At 38.3% G+C, this 14,384-nt stretch overlaps 1 protein-coding gene across 1 annotated transcript in view; it reads right to left on the reverse strand.

The window, feature by feature from the left end:
* LOC106807271 (regulator of G-protein signaling 7-like) overlaps window positions 1-11,691 on the reverse strand; it is a 152,237-nt gene extending 140,546 nt beyond the window's left edge. The window contains exons 1-2 of the mRNA XM_014809567.1: window positions 11,506-11,691; window positions 10,206-10,455 (exon numbers count right to left, since the gene is read on the reverse strand). Coding sequence (XP_014665053.1) covers window positions 10,206-10,283 — 78 coding nt within the window. The 5' untranslated portion in view covers window positions 10,284-10,455; window positions 11,506-11,691. The remainder of the gene's footprint in view (window positions 1-10,205; window positions 10,456-11,505) is intronic.
* Between the last annotated feature and the right edge of the window lie 2,693 nt (window positions 11,692-14,384).

Here is a 14,384-nt window from a genome sequence, read left to right on the forward strand (position 1 = left end):
ATTATGCGTTATTGTTTTTAAAAATATCTTTAATTTTGAACTCCTCAAGGACAGACTGCGGACGTCAATCATTGTTGCTGGCGGACTGCCCTCGTTCAAAAGTTAATTTCTACCACTGAATGTGTTAAGCATTATGATAATCGCGGCTGACACATATTGAGTGATTTTAGGCATAAACAAATATGGAAGTTGAACGTTCGATTTGTTAAATCCCGCATACTTCACTAAACTGTCTAATTTAATAAACGACGAAGAACTGTGAAACTGTGGTTTGATGTAGCAGTTATCTAAATATTAACCAATTAATGATATATCTTCTAAAACCATCGATCGATTAGTAATTTCGATAAAGTTTAATAGAACTCAGTCCCAGCCATGACCTTAACAGGAGTAACGTGGGCAATGCCGCCGTCTTAGAGCTAGAATTCTTGTCCTCATCTAAAATATGTTTAATTGCAAGGTTTGTCTACCGAATTACCAAACGTTTAACTTTTAGCGAGGTTCAAAGCTAGGAGCGACAAGAGTAGGCCAAGCAAAATTTCACGTGTGCGCGAATAGGTTGCGATTACATATGATAACTATATAAGGGGCCGTACGTAGGCCGAAGACATGGTTGGGTATTATAAACTGTGGGCCCAGGGCGATAGATAGGGAAGTCCGGTTAATATGAGGGTAACCCTGATTATGCTAGGCCATAGGAGTAGTTAGTAATGGTAGATAAGCGGGACATACGGTAGAATGTGGGTAATGGATAGGCGAAAGGCGATGCCATATTCTATGTTCTGTAGTATGAAAGAGGTAAATTGATAATATATGGAGGAAGTGTAAATATTGATGTACGCAGTGCGATGAACAGATTTGACAGATCAGATGGTTCATGGTAAATATATGTCATTAGTTCAGGGCGAGTAAGTATGAGTCGCTTGGCGGAAATTTTTAATAGTAGTTTGTGGAGCTTCAGCACAGAGTGTTATATCTATTTTAGTAATTTTGTGCAATTAATAGGCTAACTTTAGTGATATAAGTGTTGCATTACCAAACATTCGCTATTAGAATCAGTTTTATAGTATTTCCTCCTTAAATGTGATTCCCGGATGAAATTGTATCTATTGTGCGCTTCTCTCTCTATATACTCAACCAAGCGCAAATCCAGTGTAAAAACTACACTGGGTCTCGCGGGGGCGATTCTAGCCCCCACGCGAAATGCGCAAATAAACGAGCCACGCCGGAAATGCCTAAAAACGAGCCCCCAGCTAAAATTTGCATACGATTTCAATGCAATACCAAATTTGTAGAGTGCTATTTCTATGGCACCGCGTGAGTTTCAAAAAGTAGCCCCGAAAAAATTAATTATTTTTTTTTTCCCGCTGGCGCACGATAGATATATATACATTTATTACATTGAAATATACATTCAAGGAATACCTGTACATCTAATCTATGCTAATATAATATATAGTATATATATATATTATAAGCAATTTTTTTTTGGCAATAGCTAAATAACTCACATACCTACTTACAATACTGTAATACAAGCTGCTTGCATTTAGACACCCATACATACAATCGACTGGTGTAGATGTGAATATGGGTCGCTACGCGGCTAATTAGGACGCATAGAGATGCAGTGTTGTAATAATCTCTCACACCTCTAATACATGCAATATAAATCAAATCGCCTAGAACGACGCTAGACTCTAGCCTTCTACGGATTTTGATTTATGATTCCAGGATTTGAGGTGTAGAGACAATTATTAGCAAACTGCTTCTTATGTCGCATTATTACTCAAGAACCAATAGCCAGAGTGTAATTCAATATTCTTCCCAGACCTGTACAACTACTTGCAGGAGATCAAAATTAATTAAATTCTTGTAATCACGATTTTATAATTACTTATTGATGAATTATTCACATTTTCCTTGAGAAATGGAATATGCGCACGAAGCAATTAAAAATTTCTGCATACTGAAAAATTCCAACTCTGATGTGCAATGTGATGAAGAAGGTTATGTATACTATATATATGCATTCTCTTAATCGTCAGCAAATGTTTTCTAATTATTTATTTCATCCATTTTATTTTTAGGGCATTCATTAACGTTTGCTGTTTAAAAAAACATCTTAGGTTACTGCCATGTTGTGCTTTGCAATTTCGAAAACGCACGTAGCAGCTAAAGAATGCCCACGTTTACTGTGAGTTCAGTGGTTCACACGAGGTTTAATTCAGGCAGAGAACGCTTATGTTTAATATACTTAATTTACTCGATGTTTATGTTCACGTAGAAGAAATTAATTAATAATATTGTCTTGCCATTATACCACAGTTACAACGGCTGCGCCTCGATCAACATGAGTTTTTTCAACAAGAATAACAAATTATTAACATTTAAATGAGCGTACACTCAAATTAAATCATTTCCCCAGCTGTTCAAGAGAATGCATCCAATTATCGTTCTGGTTAGGCCCTGAGATGAAGTCATTCATGGTTCTATAACAAATTAGTGGAGTGCATCGATTCCTAGGGAAATTAATGACGCGTTCGTATTAGTATTAGTGTTTTGGAGAAAATGTAATCAAAAACTAAGGCAAATCTTTAATTATTTCATTAGTTTTTTATGACAGAAAAAATGGATCCAAGCAGCAACCCATGCAGTCTTCATATCTAGTTATATATGTGCCATAGCGTTTTACAGGGTGCCTAATCATGCTGCTTAATATGGGCAGCACCGTGGCGAGCGTGATGCGAGCCTAGAAAAATTATATATATCATACTTATCTATCTACATTAAATTGGGCGTTTGGTCGACACATTTTATTCAGATGATTAGATTATAGCTCTTATATGAGCATTTGTTATAAACAGTGCCTACATAACGCTGCCTACATAAAATGGCCTGGTTAGCTATAGGCCCTGATTTAGAAAAAACATCGTCCCCTGTGATTGTCGACACACATCCCTAATGGGAACAATTAAATTGGGGCCGTTCGTACGGTGGGCATGAGACAGCGAGTAATTAAATGTAGGGTCTGTCTCAACAGTCTAAGCGATCGTTCTCATAGAAAGCCTATAGGCTGTGACAGGAATATGACCGTGTCTATAATGTTCCATGTTTGGAAAAGCGGCATTATTCATAACTATATGGTAATAGCAGATATGCGTTACCCACTCCGTCTTAGCACTGCAGACGTATTGGAATACAGTATATTATCCTATTAATAGGTGTCATGCAACCCGAGTGCCATGATTTTCAAAATAAACCTGTTAAAACTTGCTGTTTTGTCCGTAATTATTGACTTTAAGTAGATGTGAAATAATCATTTTAATGTGATAATAAATACCCCGGTCACGCAGTAGCTGTTCAGATCTATAACCTAGCTGTACGCTACTACTACACGTACAATTCATTACATTCTGTCGGTCCAAACTAGAAATTATATGCTGTTTGGAAAGAAAAACATTAATGTTTTACCAGCTTTCCAAATTCCGCATGGTTTTATGCACCTAAATAGGAATGGTGGCAGAGGTACATGGTAAATGAGTTGCAGGATTGACCAAAACCGATGTTTTCTCAGAACGGGGCTGTGCTGCAATTGATATCAAATTACGCTTAAAAAATGGTGGCACATGCGTCTTCGTCAAAATTCGACGAAAACAGGCCGTTTGCGGTAAGGAAATTGTTTCATTAGCTGTTTCGTTTGAGACATCATTATTTTGTACTTTGTTACAGCCATCTAATCTCGATCTGTGCAATATTTCGTACAGCTTTCTCTCTTCTCTCGTACAGCTTTGTCACTTTTTCTCGTACAGCTTTCTCTCTTTCTCTCGCACAGCTCACTTACACTGCCTGACAGCAGCAGTGCGCTATTGACAAAGCCATTATACAGTTACTTGCGAGACTGATTAAAATGTGGTTCTATTTTATTTGAATTCGCCGATCGATTGCAGATCTGGTTTAATTGCTTTTTTGTTGAGCCAGCAACTCGCTGTGAAGTGTAATAGATGAGCACCTTGATTACGCTGCACACTGCTTTCGGTGGTCGCTTTCGGATGCAGTTGGGAATGTTTCGTCTATGCCGGGCATCAGGAATTCAGCCGCAGAATGAGAAAAATGACTGTTTAAGAAAAGGCATTGGGCGTCGGCGGCCCAGGGAGAAATCTTAGCATCAAGCACGCGTGCTCAGCCGTTTTAATGTCGTAACTATATACTGCTGCCCTGCTGATGGCCTATTGTTGAAAAGGTGTATCAAACTGCCGTTATCTTCCCATCGCACTGTTATTACGTCGAATCTGTGGTGCCCGCCTTAGACTATGTCCGTTTTCCCGAACGGTATCGTTGCACTATTAAATATAGCTATCGACTGTCAATAACTGCGTGTATTTGCGCAGTAGCGAAATTGGGGACCGAAGAAAACCAGACTCGCTCATGGATTAAAACGTGAAAAAACGTACCATGCATCTATTTAAAGCTCGTCTTAAATTTGACTACGAATTGTTTTAAGATCTAGCGAAATCTAAACGGTTTTTGTTGTTGAAAATTTGTTCATTTTGCGGTGTTGTGCATGAGGCTGTTGCGCGTGGGAATAGATGGCCTACGTATAGTGCATGTAGATAACGTGCGTATAGTACGCATATGAATTTGCGAAGGTCACTGCAGCATTCTCTCTCTCTCTATGTCTCTTTCCCCTCTCTTTCCGTCTCTTTCTCTTTCTCTTTCTCTTTCTCTTTTCTCTCTCTCTCTCTCTTCACTCATCTCGTCTCTGCTGCATCTGAAATTTGAATTTAACATGCTGTAACACCATGGCATATTTATGTGTAGCGTACGGTACTTCGTTTCTATATTTAAATTGGCTCATATCTCGCGCTATCACGAGATAGTCCGAGATTCGCAAGAAATGGAGGCGGAAATTAAAACAAGTAATCAAAATTTGAATCGTGCATGTTTTGGTGAATATAGCTAAGTACGAAGGTTCTAAGCCATGTTAATGTTACTCTAGACAGTTGTTGTGAATCAAGCGATTCGATATCAGAATTCTAGCTTTAATGCTTGACATATTTAATAATTCAATTTTCACGTAATATCATTCGATATCAAGGTTATTTTACTTAAACTTTGACGTCAAAATGAAAAATGGTAGCCCTCACCTTTTTAGCTCACCTTGACATTGTCAAGATGAGCTATTGCCATGGGTCGTCGTCCCTCCGTCCGTCCGTCTGTCCTTCCGTCAACATTTGGCTACGGTCAACGATAACTCGGGAACCGTTTCACCCACATGTTTGAAATTGAAGAGAGGGGAAAGAGACATAGAGAGAGAGAGAATGCTGCAGTGACCTTCGCAAATTCATATGCGTACTATACGCACGTTATCTACATGCACTATACGTAGGCCATCTATTCCCACGCGCAACAGCCTCACAACACCGCAAAATGAACAAATTTTCAACAACAAAAACCGTTTAGATTTCGCTAGATCTTAAAACAATTCGTAGTCAAATTTAAGACGAGCTTTAAATAGATGGTACGTTTTTTCACGTTTTAATCCATGAGCGAGTCTGGTTTTCTTCGGTCCCCAATTTTCGCTACTGCGCAAATACACGCAGTTATTGACAGTCGATAGCTATATTAATAGTGCAACGATACCGTTCGGAAAACGGATAGTCTAAGGCGGGCCACCACAGATTCGACGTAATAACAGTGCGATGGGAAGATAACGGAGTTTGATATACCTTTTCAACAATAGGCCATCAGCAGGGCAGCAGTATATAGTTACGACATTAAAACGGCTGAGCACGCGTGCTTGATCTAAGATTTCTCCCTGGGCCGCCGACGCCCAATGCCTTTTCTAAACAGTCATTTTTCTCATTCTGCGGCTGAATTCCTGATGCCCGGCATAGACTGAACATTCCCAACTGCATCCGAAAGCGACCACCGAAAGCAGTGTGCGCGTAATCAAGGTGCTCATCTATTACACTTCACAGCCGAGTTGCTGGCTCAACAAAAAGCAATAAACCAGATCTGCAATCGATCGGCGAATTCAAATAAAATAGAACCACATTTTAATCAGTCTCGCAAGTAACTGTATAATGGCTTTGTCAATAGCGCACTGCTGCTGTCAGGCAGTGTAGTGAGCTGTGCGAGAGAAAGAGAGAAAGCTGTACGAGAAAAAGTGACAAAGCTGTACGAGAGAAAGAGAGAAAGCTGTACGAAATATTGCACAGATCGAGATTAGATGGCTGTAACCAAGTACAAAATAATGATGTCTCAACGAAACAGCTAATGAAACAATTTTCCTTACCGAACGCCTTTTTCGTCGAATTTTGACGAAGACGCATGTGCCACCATTTTTTTAAGCGTAATTTGATATCAATTGCAGCACAGACCCCGTTCTGAGAAAACATCGGTTTTGGTCAATCCTGCCAAACTCATTTACCATGTACGCTCTGCCACCATTCCTATTTAGGTGCATAAAACCATGCGGAATTTGGAAACTGGTAAAACATTAATGTTTTCTTTCCAAACAGCATATAATTTCTAGTTGGACCGACAGAATGTAATGAATTGTACGTGTAGTAGTACGTACCAGGTTATAGATCTGAACAGCTACTGCGTGACGGGGTATTTATTATCACATTAAATGATTATTTCACATCTACTTAAAGTCAATAATTACGGACAAAACACAAGTTTTAACAGGTTTATTTTGAAAATTCATGGACTCTGCATGACACCATTATGTAAAGGATATATACTGTATTCCAATACGTCTGCAGTCTAAGACGGAGTGGGTAACGCATATCTGCTATTACCTATAGTTATGAATAATGCCGCTTTTCCAACATGGAACATTATAGACACGGTCATATTCCTGTCACAGCCTATAGGCTTTCTATGAGAACGATCGCTTAGATGTTGAGACAGACCCTACATTAATTACTCGCTGTCTCATGCCCACCGTACGAACGGCCCCAATTTAATTGTTCCCATTAGGGATGTGTGTCGACAATCACAGGGGACGATGTTTTTCTAAATCAGGGCCTAGCTAATCCAGGCCATTTTATGTAGGCACGTTATGTAGGCACTGTTTTATAACAAAATGCTCATATAAGAGCTATAATCTATCATCTGAATAAAATGTGTCGACCAAACGCCCAATTTAATGTGATAGATAAGTATATATATATAATTTTTCTAGGCTCGCCACGCTCGCCACGGGTGCCCATATTAAGCAGCATGATTAGCCCCTGTAAACCTATGCACATATATACTAGATATGAACTGCATGGTTGCTGCTTGGATCCATTTTCTGTCATAAAAACTAGGAATAATTAAAAGATTTGCCTCAGTTTTTGATACATTTTCTCCAAACACTAATACTAATAGCCACGGTCATTAATTTCCCTAGGAATGATCACTCTAATACCATAATGACTTCATCTCCAGGGGCTACCTAGAAACGAAATGATTGCATTCTCTTGTACAGCTTGGGAAATGATTTAATTTTGAGGTAGACGCTCATTTAAATTTATAATTTGTTATTCTGTTGAAAAAACTCATGTTGATCGAGCCAGCCGTTTGTAACTGTGGTATATGGCAAGGACATATTATTATTAATTTCTTCTACGTGAACATAAACATCGGAGTAATTAAGTATATTAACATAACGTTTCTGCTGAATTAAACCTCTGTGACCCTCGAACTCAGATAAACGTGGGCATTCTTTAGCTGCACGTGGGTTCGAAATTGCAAAGCACAACATGGCAGTAACCTAAATGCTTTTTTAAACAGACAACTTAATGAATGCCCTAAAAATAAAATGGATGATAAAATATTAGAAAACATTTGCTACGGATCTAAGGAGAATGCATATATATATATAACAAACCTTCTTCATCCATCAATCAGAGTTGAATTTTTCAGTATGCAGAAATTTTAATTGCTTCTGCGCATATTCATTTCTCAAAGGAAAATGCTGAATAATTCATCAAAGTAATTAATAAAAATTGATTACAAAATTTAATTATTTTGATTTCCTGCAAGTAGTGTACAGGTCTGGAAGATATTGAATTACACTCTGCTATTGGTTCTGAGTAATTAAGGACCATAGAGAGCAGTTTGTAATAATCTCTACACCTCAAATCCTGAATCATAAATCAAATCCCTAGAAGGCTAGAGTCTAGCCTTCTAGGGATTTGATTTATGATTCATGATTAGAGGTGTAGAGATTATTACAAACTGCTCTCTATGGTCCTTAATTAGCCGCTAGACCCATATTCACATCTACACCAGTCATGTATGTATGGGTTCTAAATGCAAGGCAGCTTGTATTTACAGTATTATAAGTAGTTGTGAGTTTATTTAGCTATGCCAAAAAAAATTGTTAATATATATATATACATAGATTAGATGTACAGGTATTCCTTGATATGTATATTCATGTAATAAATGTATATATATCTATCGTGGCCAGGGAAAAAAAAAATAATTATTTTTCGGGGGCTACTTTTTAAACTCACGTGCATGAAAATAGCACTCTAAAATTTGGTTTGCATTGAAATCTATGCAAATTTACGGGGGCTCTTTTTAGCATTTCCGGGGCTCTTTTTGGCATTTCGGGGGCTAAATCGCCCCGAGACCCAGTGTATTTTTTACACTGATTGTGGCTGTATATATATAGAGAGAGAGCCACAATAGATACAATTTCAGGAATGCACATTTAAGGAAGGAATACCTATAAAACTGATTCTAATACGAATGTTTGGTAATGAACACTTATATCACTAAATTAGCTATTAATTGCCAAAATTACTAAATATAATAAACACTCTTCTGAAGCTCCACAAACTATATTAAAAATTTCCCCAACCGACTCATACTTACTCCCCTACTAATTGACATATATTACCATGATACCATCTGATCTCAATCTGATCCACTCGTACATCAATATTACCAACCTTCCTCCATATATTATCAATTTACCTTTTCATACTACAAACCAAAGAATATGCATCCCTTTCCCTTCCATTACCCACATTCCTACCTATTCCCCTTATCTACATTACTAACCTCCTTGCCTCATATCAGGGTTACCCCTCATATTACCGACTTCCCTATCTATCGCCCTGCCCACAGTTTATAATACCAACCATGTCTCTGCCTACTACGCCCCTTATATATTATTCATATTATACCAACCTATTCGCCACACAAATTTTGCTTGCCTACTCTTGTCCTCCTAGCTTTTAACCTCCTAAGTAAACGTTTGTAATGGTGACCAACCTTCAATTAAACATATTTTAATGAGGACAAATTCTAGCTAAGACGCGCATTGCCCACGTTCACCTGTTAAGTATGGTGGACTGATTCTATTAAATTATCAAAATTTACCATCATCATGGTTTAAAATAATCATTAATTGGTTAATATTTAATAATGTACATCAACACAGTTTCACATTCTTGTGTTTATTAAATTAGACAGTTTAGTGAAGTATTGCTTTTGAACAAATCTGGAACGTTCAACTTCCATATTTGTTTATTGGCCTAAATCACTCATATGTGTCACCGCATTATATAATGCTTACACATTCAGGGGTAGAAATTAACTTTTGAACAAGGGAGTCCAAAGACCTACCCTCAAAAAGAGGGAGTCCGCAGCAAAATGATTGAGTCCGCAGTCTGAGGTTCAAAATTAAAGATATTTTAAAACAATAACGCATACATGTGCTAATTTTTAAGATTCACGCAGTTGCACGTCTGCCAAATTTTCTTTGGACATTAGCTGAAAAAAATACAGTAATTCCGCGAGGCCGTGCTTCGGAACAAACTATAGTTAGTATGGCAACATTTTCAGGGAGTCACACGGACTCCTGCATATATATGTCAAATCAGGGAGTCTGACAGTAAATCAGGGAGTATTTGACTCCGGACTCCCGTTAATTTCGCACCCTGCACATTATACAAATTAACATTGTCCTGCAAGTAAACCACACGCTCAACAAATAGCACCAACGTGTAATTAACTGATAGTGACTGACTCTATTTACCCTAGTAAAGGAAGCCATAAGAAATTTAGTGCAATCAGTAAACACTTAACCAGGGAGACAGGAATCATTTGCAGGGTCTTCAACTGCAACAGAGACCTGGGAATCAGAACCGAGCATTCTGCAGCTAAGAAATGGATATATAGTATGCTAGCATTACCTTTCTATATACAATATAGTTGGGATTCTCTTCCACTTGTCCATTTCCAGCCGTGTCTTGCCTCCGTCTGTGTGCCATCGTTTTCCAATAGAGGCGCCAATGGTCTCCGTAAGTGTCTAAACCCAAGAAGGCAGCATGGTAGCCATGCTATATTCTTTGCCAGCAACTCAACATGGTATCCTTTAGTGATCTCACATACAGTCCTCATGAAATGTAGGTGTGGAATTTATTTCCCAATTGATTCCTTACTCTGAAATCATTGTAAAATAACAAGTACTGGAGCTACACTGATATAAAACAGTTAAGCTTTTAAAATATATTTTTGTTTGCTTTGCTTGCTTTTGTTTACAATTTCTGCTACGAATTGGACCTACAGAGCCATTTCCCATTAGTCTTACAGTTTATATTGAAAGGCATGCTACATACACTTGCACAAAAAGATACGCATACTGCACACGTGCTCATGCAACTGCTCATATACATGTACGTCGACACATTACTTGCATATATACACGAATATACACACACCACACATGCAGGCAGGAACGCACGCACTCACTCACGCTCGCACGCACGCACGCACGCACGCACACACGTGAGCGAGTAAGTACCGGTACCTAATTGATTAGCCAAATCTATGATTCTACTCCTACAATGATCTCTTCCAATATACTTGCATACTGCTTGTAAGAATAAAGCTCATTTGTTCGTATATATAGGTTATAGTAAACTATAAACTAGATTAATCATAGTGATCACTCCCATAGTACGCAGAATTATGTAACCCTGACTTAAAACGAAAATATTAAAAATTATGCAAGCCAATAATTAAGAAACACAACTAAAATAAGTAAATGACAAAAATTCCAATATTAAAATTCCAATACTATATAGTATACAACGATAAACAAATGTGCACACAATGTCATACACGAATATACCCTAATGTCTTTTACGGGGGCAGTGAGTCAACATCTATATTTTATCCGCTAAATATGCACGTGTTCATTTCTTACTCCCAGTGACAACAATAACAGCTGTTTTCAGTTACAGCCTATGATTAAATTGCAATGGCAATATGCTTGAAGCAGCACTAATATGCTATAAGGAGAGATCATAAAAAGGTGAATTTACACAGTCGAGATGGACTGACCTCTGTCGAAACTCCAGTACTTACAGCAGTTATCAAGTGCAGGGAACTCGGGAAGCTGCCGTTAGGAAATCAAGGTTGCTAACTGCTAAGCCACGACTCGGGTAGTAGAAACTAGAAAGCCAATGGCAATATTATTAGTATTAGTACCTTTTAGAAGACAAGTTTGTCCGGTTCCCTGTCACAGCTTGAATCCTTCCTCATCTCAAATACACAATCCCATGTCCAGAATTAGCGCACAAAAGAATGTTTGACGAACAACTTGCACATTGTGGAAATATTTAGTTTGCTTCGTTTCTCGCTCGCGCCGAACAGCTACGCTGCAAAGACCGCCGATCAACGCTATCCGCCATTGCGCGCCGCTCAGCCAATCAGCATCCTTGTTTCACATATAGATTCTGGGCGCCTAGCTCAGAAGATACAGATGTATTGATTGTAGCTGGTCACCTGAGAAGCAGAGCCATCCTGGTTTTCAACGCAAGTCAAGAAGCCATAGTCCGTATAGTACTATGAGAAATTCAAATAAGATTGATGTGTGGGGAACAGGAAGCAAGTTGTTTTGAAGTATCCTCTTGTTATAAATACATAACGATTATACATATTATACGGTTGCAACTTGCAACCGTTGCATATACATATGCATCTGCTCTAGAGCCTTTATGGTTATATTACCAGGAAATCACAAAAATCAATAGCAAAGGATACTTAGATGTAAGCTATATAACTGAAAATAATATCAACTATTGATAGAAACCCCACATTTTTGTTTGATGCTGTTTCTAAAAAAAACTAGTGGCACTAAAAACTGTTTATAACAAAGTATTAAGCGTCCATATGTGCAATAATTTAGCAAAAGGTTTTTCCAATAAATTTCTACTCAATGTAGTTTCATATCGATATGACGGCATACGGTTATAATAATACTAATTGATTGTAAAATTTAATTATTCATTAGAAATATTGATCCTTGATGCAAAAATAAGTAGATTGTATTCAGGTTGCTCCTGGTAGCAAAGCATTGGTCGATGTTCAACGTTTCCACGTTCACGCGTATACGTGCGTTTCACGTTAACACCTATCAATAAAACTAATTAGCGAAATGCTAAATAAAACCCAACATCAAATACATGAATGATCAGTCTATTTACATATTATGTATGATCACACAATATATCATATTTAAATTATATATGTGCAATAATTATCGAAATCTGCTGGATTATAGCTATACTACGACGTATACAAATAATTTGAGATTTTAATACGATACGTGTAAACGTCGATATGTATTCAAACTTTAGTAAGCACATGAGTAGGAAAACAATAACACATCGCTACACATTTACGTTGTACACTACGTACGCTACGTACGTTGTACGTTGTACGTTGTACGTTTACGTTGTACACACTGTTGTAGATGTTCTAAACATTGTAAAATTCGTACACGCCATTCTACCCTATAAAATTACAAAAATATCATCATATTAGTTATGCTACTGATCAGAATAGAATACCATAGCCAGGGCAAAATATTAGATAGCGAGAGCAAAACAATGACGATTGTGACTAAATCAATTGACGAAAGATGACCGACTGGAATAATGAACAAAGTGTAAATTCTTCCAGTGGAAAGTCTCAAGATATAAATCGCATGCGGTGTAGGATAGAGGTGTTGCGGTATTTTGCTTTATTGTTTACTGAATTTCTAAATGTTAGGTTATCCTATGGTTATTTGCAGCTTGTTATGGTCATTTTCCCTGATCCAATAGGCCGCTGCCATTTGCCACCACATCCTCCATGCTGCGGCAATGAAGAGTAATGTACCGAATGTTTTGGGCAAATAAAATCGTTCTCGACATATCGATAGCGTAGCCTCCACTTAATCCCACCCCTAGAATTTTGAAGAAAAATATAACATAACGATCCTAAAATAAACGTATAATGAACAGTGAAGCAAATCGATCTCTTTTACTAATCTATACCACTTGTTGTTTATTTTTCATCATATGAATGTGTCAATTCCCAATACTCAGTTGGTCACGAAATTTTAACCCGCATCCTCGTAACAACAGTGTTATTGGCAATTTTAGAGGTATATGATTTATACCTCTAATGATAATGATGATGATATGATGTATACCTCTAAAATTGCCAATAACACTGTTATGCATGCGGCAATTTGCATCAAAGTGTGCAACAAACTCTGTCATGTAATAAAGGTTTGATAACTCTCCGTATTTCTAGCAGTTATTTTAACATGTCCATAGACGATACTGGGATTAACAAGAAAAAGTGAAAGAAATACTGTTGCACTTCAATTTTCTCTGATATCGGCATAGAACTTCAACTAGACAACAGCAAATAAATAAGTGTATTTCGCAGTAGGGTTAAGTTAAGGTGCTCTATAGCATAGTACCAGAGCAGGCAATATTTGATTTCCCATAGGCAGATCTAACACTAAGGCCAAAATATTGTCATTGGTTCGCTGAGTAAAATGGATGATGATGCAGTGATCCGAGCGTACGTGCGTGTGACGTGCATGTATGCGATGTGTTCGCGCGCGCTCACATTTTCCTGCTGGGTGGGAGACAGCGTCGATGCGTAGAGGATTGGCGCATCGCCAGCCACGCGCGGCGTGATCAGGCGAGCGTCAGATCGTGGCGGCGTACGTGAAGCAGGGGAGCGCAATAAACGCGTGGAACGCATAACAGCGCTTACTGATTAGCAGGCCTCCCTAATGAAGCAAAATCGCCGGCAATGGGTGCTTGGTGTGAAACTGGCTATGTAATTGCTGACCACATCATGTTAGCGCTAAACACGCAGTTTCGTTGTGCCTCGCTTTGTAAAAAGAACTTATAGGGGCATGCAGTCGATTGACAAGGAAAAATGTCCAAGGAAAAACCGGCGTTGAGAGCGCGACGGACAGCGACACACACACACACACACACACACACACACACACACACACACACACACACACACACACACACACACACACACACACGAGAGGAGGAGAGAGAGAGAGAGAG

The sequence above is a fragment of the Priapulus caudatus genome, unplaced genomic scaffold (genome assembly GCF_000485595.1).
Source record: "Priapulus caudatus unplaced genomic scaffold, Priapulus_caudatus-5.0.1 Scaffold205, whole genome shotgun sequence".
NCBI classification, from domain to species: domain Eukaryota; kingdom Metazoa; phylum Priapulida; class Priapulimorpha; order Priapulimorphida; family Priapulidae; genus Priapulus; species Priapulus caudatus.